The sequence below is a fragment of the Choristoneura fumiferana genome, chromosome 15, assembly GCF_025370935.1.
Source record: "Choristoneura fumiferana chromosome 15, NRCan_CFum_1, whole genome shotgun sequence".
NCBI classification, from domain to species: domain Eukaryota; kingdom Metazoa; phylum Arthropoda; class Insecta; order Lepidoptera; family Tortricidae; genus Choristoneura; species Choristoneura fumiferana.
Genome location: NC_133486.1, coordinates 13,474,781 through 13,486,286, shown reverse-complemented (window position 1 = coordinate 13,486,286; position 11,506 = coordinate 13,474,781). Strand labels below are relative to the sequence as shown.

At 36.3% G+C, this 11,506-nt stretch overlaps 1 protein-coding gene across 1 annotated transcript; it reads right to left on the bottom strand.

Annotated features, from left to right (window-relative positions):
* Nucleotides 1-1,758: 1,758 nt before the first annotated feature.
* On the bottom strand, nucleotides 1,759-10,820 carry LOC141435592 (uncharacterized). The gene is made up of 2 exons (XM_074098316.1): nucleotides 10,478-10,820; nucleotides 1,759-4,154 (listed from the first exon to the last, which is right to left on the bottom strand). Exons 1-2 carry the CDS (start codon nucleotides 10,506-10,508, stop codon nucleotides 3,253-3,255), a joined length of 933 nt encoding a protein of 310 aa, XP_073954417.1. The 5' UTR covers nucleotides 10,509-10,820; the 3' UTR covers nucleotides 1,759-3,252.
* Nucleotides 10,821-11,506: the final 686 nt, after the last annotated feature.

The window sequence follows — 11,506 nt, the reverse complement described above, 5'->3', positions numbered from 1 at the left end:
ATCCTTGAAAAAAAAATTGAAATGTCTTTAATTCTATGTTCGGTGGAATTTCCAAAAAATCCTTCTTAGTGCACCGTTAAAAATATGTTCTCTCTCTAAGCTCTAGTGTTTTGAAACAGAGCGCGTCAAACATACATAGCATAAAGTTAGGTCAACTATGAATCCCGGTAAAACACAACGCACAGCCTAAGCCGCTTTCATAAACTTATAGATTCCAACCGTTTCGTATTGTATTTTCAAGTGTCTTACCCCCTTATTAATAATTAAAGCCTATGTTAACTAACGAATGCTTTGTCCCTTTCTAACAAAATACAAATGTCGAAGTGACAGATAAGGACAAACGCATTTTAGCGGCATTTTAACTAAAATAGGTTTGATTGTCGTTTATGAATAAGAGGGTTAAAGTATAAAATACCCGATCCAAAAATACCAGGTATTTAAAAAACTCGTGTACCTATATCGGATATTCCGTAACTCATGAATATTTTCCTCCGCTCGTAAAAAACCGATCCCGCCACAATGATTATTATAATAAGAAACGATGAACGAAACCGGTTTATTGTTTTCCTTTTCCTCATTTCCTCGGGTAATTCGAAATCGGGTTTTTTTACGGACCCGAGAAGTGTGCATCGGCGCGAGCAATTTATTCCGCTGCGGTAAACAACTTTTATGTACAATTTTGGGCTTATACGCGATTTTAAAGTGAGGGGTTTTCTTTTTTACGCGCGATTCAATTACAATTTAGGGAGGTTTAAATTACAGTACATTTAATAGGTTCCTGGTTTCGTTAATGATGTAAGTAAAGTATGTAAGGTAAACATACGAGTGCTCGTCACTGTCCCAATAGATGACATCTTTAATCTTATGTCATGACACTGCAGGCGAAGCTGCATTCAGAACTACGTACTCCAATCCCAATATTGGCTTGCAGCGAAAAATACAAAACCCTCTCAAAGTTCTGGACTTTAGTGCCGTAGTTAATGTAAGTGGTGAGCTTTGAGCTAAGCCCGAACCACTGGAGCTTTTTAACAAAACTAAGACTTTGTGAGAGCCTGTTAACGTTATATGCTCAGCTGGATTTAAAACAACGTTTATTGTGGAGTTAGGCCTTATCTTATATATGTGGAGTTAGGCTTTTAGTGCTACCTGTGGAAAGCTTCGACTATGTATCTATAGTTGCTTACTAGCTGTTTCCCGAGACTCCATCCACGTAAAATTCGTTTAATGGGATACATACGGGAACTGTGCTATTTTCCGGGATAAAAATTATCCATTGTCATTTCCCAGGACTCAAACTAAACCAAGGCTGATCAGATCTATTGACCAGCCTTGGTCAAAAGCCATTCTACATGGGCAAAATCCGCGCCGGGATACTTTCAGAGGTAGTTATTAGTAGTAGTTGATGCAATAAGAACTCTGACCAGTGATGGGATGAGTGCTTTTATTAGAACAAAACCAATCGGCGGAGGGCCTCGCGTCCGAATTCGCGTCCGCATTTTGATGAATCTGCATAACTTTTGCAGATCGCACGGTCCAGTACCGGCGACGCATCTTTCAAATAGTAGTTAGTAGTAGTAGTTATTAGTAGTAGTAGCCAATACTAGCCGGCTGGCCGATCAATACATTGGTGGGTAAATTCAAAAGCTTTGGTGGGCCAATTTGTGCCCGCGAGTGGGTTTGGCCAGCCTTGCTGTATACCATATGTAGCAGTGTGTAGATTGCAGATACCTTAATGAATATACAAAAACAAGTAATTGTAAAAAAATATTTATTTATGTAACTAAACCAACGGCGGAGTTAGTGATTTTATTACTTAACAAATCACAGAATCTTGGTGGTAGTAAAGCGTTACAAGCACAGAAAACAACTTAGTTATCTAATCTATATACAAGTTGTTAATAATAATATACTAACGATTACTCTGTACTTAAAAATAACAGGTTGTTTGCCAATTAACTGTTTTAGCGATTTTGTATAATATTCAGATAATTTAATACTGGCCGTTTTTCTGTCAGTTTGATTTTCTTCTTAAAATTGCAAAGCGCAAATGAAATGTATAAATTATGAATTTGTAGTTAGATTAGAAATCAACTAGAATTTACTAACTTAGCAAAACAAACGAAGTACATTAAGCGTTGGCGTTTCCACCAGAGATGTGCGAGGATGTGTTGCGAGGAATAATAATAATAATATAATAGTAATAATAATATTGTAAAACTGTTTAATAAAATATACCTCGTTGAGTTTCTTGCCGGATTCTTCTCAACAGAGGTTTTTCCGAACCGGTGGTAGATTTTTTTTGACATTCATAAGCGCTTGCTATAGCCTAAATTAAATAAAGATATTTTGACTTTGACTTGAATATGTTTTTCGTTAACCAATAGAAACGCTTCATTTACCTCGCCTCGCTCCGCTCAGCTGTTTCCACCAGAGATGTGCTGTGCGAGGATGTGTAAATGAAGCGTTTCTATTGGTTAATGAAAAACACATCCCTCGCAACACATCCTCGCACATTATTGGTGAAAACGCTGCTTTAGGGTGTATGAGGTTTCTAGTATATCAATTTACACTTTTTAAATACGTTTATCTAATATCTACTACTCGAAATATGCCTTTGTCGAAACATGTCGTGCATATCTCGACTAAATTCAAATTGAAAATAATTTATTTTAATAATACAAATGTGACAAGTGTTGCGTGTTTTAATGATTATTTATGTGTCTCACGGTAGTTTTAATCAAAGATTAGTAACAGTAATTTATTTTATTTGAATTATAATCTATACTTAAATATAACAGTAAAGCTCTTCGAACACGAAATCAAGACTGGTACCAAATTTCTAGTCAATTCCGCTGCTCAATACGGGTTCAAATTGTGCAAGTTTTGAGTAAAAAAAAAACAAATAAACAAAGTGAATTAATAATAAAAAAATCTTACACTAGAAATATGTAGCTTCCGTTGTATAACAAACAGAAGAATGCTTTATTACAATAACTATTAATCTGTCATCTCCCAGGATAACAGGATCAAAGGAATTTGGCCACAAATTTGTGCCTCTGGGAGACGACAGGTTAATGAAAACAGAAACACAGTTCAAAAAAACTTATATCTCACATTATTTGGTTGATTCTTAAGTGAATATTTAACCGTACTAAACAATATATTTAATTATGTAATCTTTAAAATATTACCAGCAAATTACCATTCAATTTGTTTTAAAATGTTGTCGTCACTATGTTTAACTGTTAACTTTTAGCAGTTGGTAACAGCCGTTTTTACCAACCTAAACAAAGCTTTATCACTGGTAAATAGAATATTATTTTCATTATCAAACATCATGGCGCCTATCGAAGGTATATCAGCAACTTTCTCGATTCTGGAATGCGCTATATCTTTAGCTAAAGTTACTTTGTAGACACTATCAATCCACCAAGCATAGACTACTCCGTCCAAGTCAACAGTTAAACCTCTAAAGAACGCGTTCTTGGATAATCTAACTTTCTTACCAGTTTTACTCTCATACGCATACAGCCCAGTAGCTTTTAAATAAACAACAATATACTCCACTTCCTTATCCAAAACAAAATTCTTTACCACATCATCATCCAATATAATATTAAACTGATCCCCCTTCTTCTTTATAATTCCTTTTTCTCCTTCCTTTGAAAAATAGAGGTAATCTTTCAAAACGACGTTCGTTATAGTATCCCCAATGGAACTGTAAGAAGTAATCCTGTGCGTTTTGGTATTGAGGACATATATGCCGTCAGAACCTCCTAAATATATCGAGTCTTCATTTTGGTTTATGTCAAAGAAACCAAAGTTCAGTCTGTTAGGACCAGTGACGTTGAGAACTCCTGAATTGCTTGGATCCTCTAAGCTTACAAAAGCTACTTTATAATATTCTGCGTCACTTATAACCGGCTCGAAGCTGTAGTAGAGGACATTGCTGGACCTCAGGATACCCATTTTTTTGATGACGACTTCTTTTCGAAAGTTTGCAGTTAAGTCGAAAAGGTATGACATATTGTAGCAAGTCGTATTGACCTTTATGCATGTTGAACAGTATGGATCTCTTGCATCTGGCACCACATCTTCTATTGCTTCTGTTGTATTAGCTGCGACTGAGGAAGCTAACACCAGCAGCGAGAAGCCTGAAAATGGAAAAAGGATCACATTAAAATAAATATTGGCAGTAGTAATAGATGAATAGGTTTATTTCCTTTTGAATAATACATGACGGAGAAAATTAAAAGCGATTCACCAAAGGATTAATTTATCAGATCTCATTTCGAGGCAAGCTTCTAAGTCAGCACGTCCTAACTTTACAAGCCCTGATTTCAGAAAATAGTGTATGTGGCTTGGCCGTATTGATTAAGGTGTATATATATCTAGCTAGAGTATAGAGAAACAGGTAGCGATCTAAAACTACAAGATGAGGTTAAAAAGCCGTGCCGAGCGTTAAGCCGTGGTGGCCTAGTGGTTTGACCTATCGCCTCTCAAGCAGAGGGTCGTGGGCTCGAACCCCGGCTCGCACCTCTGAGTTTTTCTAAATTCATGTGCGGAATTACATTTGAAATTTACCACGAGCTTTGCGGTGAACCTGCACAAACCTGCGAAGCGATTCAATGGTGCGTGCGAAGTTCCCAATCCGCACTGGGCCCGCGTGGGAACTATGGCCCAAGCCCTCTTGTGCTGAGAGGAGGCCTGTGCCCAGCAGTGGGACGTATATAGGCTGGGATGATGATGATGATGATGATGATGTTAAAACATACAAGTCTTGCCTTGACTTTAACTGAGTTAAAAATAACAAAGTAAGTAATTTTCTATAATCTAGTGCGGATGTTTTAGCGATATTCTTGAAAGCATTTAGCCAATTAAAAGTAACTAACAGTAATGGCGGTTCAATTGGACGTTTTATTCTTGCTTTCGTGATGGGTATATAACAATGTAGGCATTCTTGTATATGTCGGCGGCCGTCAGATCACAAAATTCCTAGGCATATCGTGAAATGCCGCCATTTCATAAATTGGCTGAGGGACATCCTCCATATCGTTCAAAACTCACCGTTTAGCGATTTGCCTAGTGATGTTTAGGCAGATCATGAAATTCTTAGCCATATCATGAAACGCCGCCATATCGTTTCTGGCACTTCGCCGGCCGCTGCAGTTCGCTCGGTTCGTGCGTTGTGGTCACAATTAATACTAACCACTCCTCGCTTCGCCCGTCGTACCTAAACTTTTCTTTTTTAATATCACAATGTGCCCGATATAATATATTATATTATAGAGCTAGGAATATCGACGAATGCGTTGCTCTAATCGATCTGCCGTATTGTTTCTCAGGCACATCGTGATATGCCTGACCAACTTTTAAGCACATGAAATGGCGCCATTTCATGATATGCCTAGGAATTTCATGATCTGGCGGATATACACAGCAAAGCAGCAAAGGCCGCTGACATTGCAGGTGGTAGGACCTTGTGCAAGGTCCGCCCGGATTGCTACCACCATCTTGCTCACTAATCCTGCAGTGCTTGCACTGTTGTGTTTCGGAGTGGAGAGTAAGACAACCGGTGAAATTACTGGCACTTGAGGTATCCCATCTTAGGCCTCTAGGTTGACAACTCATCTGCAATGCCCTTGGTGTTGCAGGTGTTTATGGGCGGTGGTGATCTCTTACCATCAGGAGACCCACTTGCTCGTTTGCCATCCAGTCGAATATATATATATATATATATATATATATATATATATATATACAGCAAAGGCGATGCCGACGTACCAACATGGTCATTGATTTTCGTTTCTATCATTGGCGTGGTGGTTGTAACAACCCTTATTTTTCATCAAAGTTTAAACGGCTGCTTAGTGTCTGCACGAATGGAAAGGAATTTTTTTTTTTTTTGTAAACCGAACAAGATATCCGAACCACAGACTTGAGCAAATTCAGCCGCTAAATTACCTAAATTTTTAAATTATGGCAGGTCAGTGTGAAGCTACCTTAAAATTAATATTTCTTAAGGACTCGTCAAACCTTCCGACCTAGTTTACAGGGTTTGTAATACAACGTATATCTAAAAATAGTGTATGCCCGCAGCGGGTAGCAACGGCAGGTCATGCGTTGAATGATAAGAAATCTAGATGGTATCTATCGCGTATACACTTTACGTTTTGAAAATATGTATTTGTTACAAGCTTTTATTTACTTTCACCTGGCCCGTTGTCTGTCTGTCTGTAATCAAATCTTGCATGTTCAATTCGACAAATTTCCAGTAGTTGGATTGACTTGTAATTTGCTATACTTAAATAACTGGCCTGGTAGTCCGGCTAGGATCGTCTCCGCAGGACGGAACTCTTCAACAGTTAATGGCATCGACTTGAAATTTGGCATGCAAATGTAGTTTGGGTGGCAATGCAAGTACAGTCAACAAAAAATACAGTCGGCAGACAAAACTTGTATTAAAAATTTTTTTTTTTTACCAAAAACACTACGTCGAAGACTATGAAGAAAATACCTAAAAACGCGCGCGTTCTGACCTATCTTGAGCCGCCGCGCTTCCCACCTTCACACCTTTCCCCTATATTCACGAGTACTAAAATTGATTAGCGCTAGAAACTCGGTGCCCCCTTAATAGAAACATGCAATTGTATTATAGTCACCCTTGCCTGTGAATATTTCATGAACCGACGATATCGATTCGTTCGCGAGCCTCTCTAGCATAAATATTTCGTCACGGCGATCGCGTGCCGCACTTGGTAGGTAACTGATAAGTATATTTAAATACGCGTTGTGTAAAGAAAAAGAGTATTTTTAGGATCCCCTTGTCCTATAAAGAAGTATGAGCATGTGTTAAACACCCCGACAAAGTGATAAATAAAGCTTCAAAAAAATTGTATGGTGCCTGCTATATCTAATATTTTCCGCATATTAGTACGGAATCTCACACTGCGCGTGAGCAAACACGCACGGTTTATGTTTTTACTTTTTGCCCGACTATCCGAAGGAGGGTAATGTTTTCGACATATATGTATGTGTGTTCATTTCTTTATTCCTCTCTGCAGCCAAAACGATTGGACAAATTTTCAATTTTTCTAAATTAGTTATCCTTGACATTACAAACTTTGTCTTTTTAATGATAATTCTATTATATTTCGTTATGACGATTTAGAATGGAGAACCAATTTTTATTTTTATATTACATATAAATTAATCTTACCTACCTTTGATGATTTCAATATAAATCATGCAACTTTACATTTACGTAAATTACAATGACATGTAATATAATATTGAATGAATAATAATAATATAATAATCTTTATTTATCTTTAATAAATACAATTTTAACAAACTTATAGGCTACACTATAGGACAAATAACACACATTACCCTCTGAACTAGGAAAATTAATGTGTTTCAGGTGATGTAGAAGGGCATTAAAAATCTAATCACATGCAAATTATAAGTAAGTATTATAAATAAACTAAACTAAAGCTTTATAAAAATTCTGTTATATTCGAACAATGCGGAAACCGCGCAAAATCTCAAAGTTGCTAAAAATCGTTAGTCTTTTTGTAATGCACTAAATATGCAGCCTGCATCCACGATGTTAATTCTCTGCCTTTTTCTCGGCACGGCGAGTCTGCAACTTGCTCGTTCAAAAGATTTTATCTTTTATTCTAAAACGTCAATTGCATATTAAACACTTTGCACATTTATTAAGAGTTATCTTACAGGGTTTCGGTTTGACGTTACCGCATAAATTTAAATAAAAAGGTTAGAGAGATGTCTTTATAAACATTTTGTCTAATAATAATTTGAATAAACGTAAACGTATTATAATTAGGGTTGCCATAAATTCTAAGAACCAATACGGGACGATTTGTCTTTAATTCGATGCCCAAAACTTGTAAATATAACATTATGCAACGCCGATGTAGCCTTAGTTCTGGCAGTAGTTTGCTTAGCCTGCATTACATTACTGCATTTAATTTTGTAGTACAATACAACGAATTAAAGGGTTGGTGATGTCGTACAACTTTATATGCTGTGGTCAACTCAGCGACTAAAATGTCTTCTTCTGAAACTTACTTTATCATAAAAGTAAAAATATCTATCCGCATTTCTCCTCCGCCGGTCCGGCGGGCCGCGCCCCGCTCCATTTTGTCGAAATACGGGACAAATACGGGACATGTAGTAATACGGGATGGGATGGTCAATTACGGTGACAGTCCTGTATATACGGGACGTATGCAACCCTTATTATAATGAGCGAATTTTAAAGTTACTAAGACGCATTTTTACTCAGACATCCTACTAACATTATAAATGTGAAAGTTTGTGAAAATGTTTGGTTGTTTGTTACTCAATCACGTCTAAACCGATGAACCGATTAAGATGAAATACATATAGTTTGAGTCTCAGGGAAGGTCATAAGATAGTTTTTATCCCGGAAAATGACATTTCCCGCAGGATAGCGATAACTACGCGGACGGAGTCGCGGGCAACAGCTGCTAGATATGTATTTTAAAGGTACCTGCTTAATTTTCCGTTCGATAATAATACGTACTGTCGAACTTCATAAATAAAAAAAATGTTTTTTTTTTCTCATTTTATTTTCAGTTTAGCAGAGGTCGCACCATGGGAAAGGCCGATTATCGAGAAGGGTTTTACCACACATCCGTTTCAGAGAAACATTTCAAGGAATAAACCCAGTGATTCATTAAAAAGTTATTTCTCTGTTTTATACTACTAATATTATAAAGGTTTGAAATCCAAGATTAAACATAGAAAGGAATAGGTACTAAACTATCGTGTGACGTCACACACGAGTAACGTTAACTACTGCATTTAGAAAATCGTTTTACAAAGCGATAGATATATAAAGATTTTCTAAAAAATACTTTATAATTTCAATTCTCAACCGATTTTTATTTTTTCGCCGAACATTGGCTGTATGTCTATATTTTCATAATAATATAGTGGCAAATTCAAGAGTTGTCTAATACCTCATTGCCTGTATATTTTATAAGTCAAACTGTATGTTATAATAACCTCTGTTCTCTGAGTTCCAGTAGGTAGGTCAGTATACTACACTGTAGTATAAAAGTCATTGGATATAGTTGGTGTAATGTTAACACCATTATGCTAGTTAAAGTAATTGGTAAGATACTTTATCGCCACGCATGTTGTCGGTATCACGGCCGGTTAAATCGTAAGGTTAAGACGAGTTAAATGGGTGGAGTTTTTGTATGAAAGTTTTTCGCTGTAACAAGAAAATTGGCAGTTGTACCTATGTGTAATTGTCGGGCCTCCTTGAATTGGCGTAATATTAATGGGCTTTACACGAAAACGCATATTAGACTTGGCAAAACGCATAAAGTTTATGTGGCATAACAAAAAAAACTCATAATAATTATTACGAAAAATGCTAACACATATGTTTATGAGTGTAATGTTCATAAGCATAACTTTATCAAGCATTATATATTTAAACTTTGTGACTGTTTGTATGCTGAATTTCTAGAATTTTCGGACGTGTTGTCAAAAAAAGCTTTCACTAATAGAAGTTTACACAATATTCCAGATTAAGTAACATGGTATACATTTACACACACACACACACACACAAACATCACGCCTGTATTCCCAAATGGAGTAGGCAGAGCACACGAAACGTTACCGCTTCGGAGCCACTTTTAGCAATTTTAGGTTTAAAGTTTGACAAAACCGGTAATAGTGACAGGTTGCTAGCCTGTCGCCTACATGTATACATTTTAATAATAGAAAAGCGTTAAGTTACAAATATTATGTTTTATATGTGTCTATATAAGGTACAGGTAGCAGCACTGCAGATTCTGAAGCTTTTAAGCGTAAGTTTTTGTTAAAATCAAATTTTTAATGGATATTTTTTGCTGACTATACTTTTTGTTAACTATATCTACATCTACATTTCTCTACATCCGTAGCAAATTTCAAATCTATTCGATCACTATTTACTATTACTATTTGTCGCATTCGGTGAAATACAACAAATATACATAGTTAGGTACATAAATACGAACAAATAAAAGCTGTTAGCCACATTTTTAATTAATTGTCTCTTGATGCCGATAAATCACCTTTGCTAACTTTTTTTGCTATACTCTAGTCTAGGTATTTGTGTCCCGCTTGTGTCTCGCTAGGCAAGGTACTCTTCCCTGTATTTCCAACTCACCCCGTCTGCACTTATGTCTGGCCAGCTTATGTCTGGTTACTAACATAACGGAAAATTTCTCTAATGCGATCCAGAATGTCAAAAATTTCGTTTACAACCTTTGAACATTTGAACTTTGTTAATATAAACCACACAATAAGACTTCAATTCCAGTATACTTCTATTTCTAAACAAAAACACCTCATGCCACAACGAACTCTTTAATCAAAAACAAGCAAAGCTATATAATAATATAAAATAAGTTACATCATCACAAACCTGCGTACAAAGCTCCAGAAACTTCCTTCATTATCACAGGACGTCACTCAAAACAAACTTAAAACACAGAGCGACTACACACCGGCACGTCAATCGCTATAATGCGGCTCTACCCCATTAGCACTAACATAGCGCAAAGCTCCACCATGGCGTGTGACCATGAATCAGAAAACCGAGAAAAACCCAACCTGAATAATTCGTGTTACATAAACCGTTCGATCCCCTCGGTTTACTTTCGCCAAATAAGTTCAAAATCGTTAAAAGCCTTTTGATATTTTAACCATTTTATTTTTAGACGTCAACGCGTGATGAGGTCAGAGAAGCGTGTATTAGATCAAACGAAATTATATACGCAATGTGTATTATAGAATTGACAACGCCTCCGCGCCGTTCGTTCATGCTGGGTGCTGCTTAGGCGTAATAAGGGGCTATGTACGACCCTGGCCAACTTTTGCCATTGGTACTTCAATGAGCCTAACGCATCGCCGAAAAAATTGAAAGAAAGAAAGAAGGCATTTATTCACAAAGACACAAATACAACAAAATCAAAACAAAAAATAACAATAAATAGCAAACATAAATAAAACAAAAAAGAAATACAAAAATGAAAATACACGATTTTGTGTGTCCCCGCAAAAGGAAACGGCCGCTGACTCAGCATAATGCTGAGGAAATTCATAACAATTGCATTACTTAACAATATTTTCATTAGAAGTTAAGCTATGTAATTTAAACAGAAATATTTTTCAGAGAAATAAACAGTTTAAAATTTATTTATTTTTTATTCCCTTCAGCCTATTTTATACTTTTTAATCGACTTTAAAAAAGAAGAAGGTTATCAATTCGGTTGTATTTTTTTTTTATCTTTGACATATACAAAGTGTTAATGAAAACCAGAAAATAGTTTGCTCAGAATCGAGAATAGAATCGATTACACTTTGTTTCAGATTGTTTTAAATACCTTATTTATTGTGCCCAGTGCCCAGTCTAAATGTTACGAATGCATACGCCGATTAAATTATTTATTTT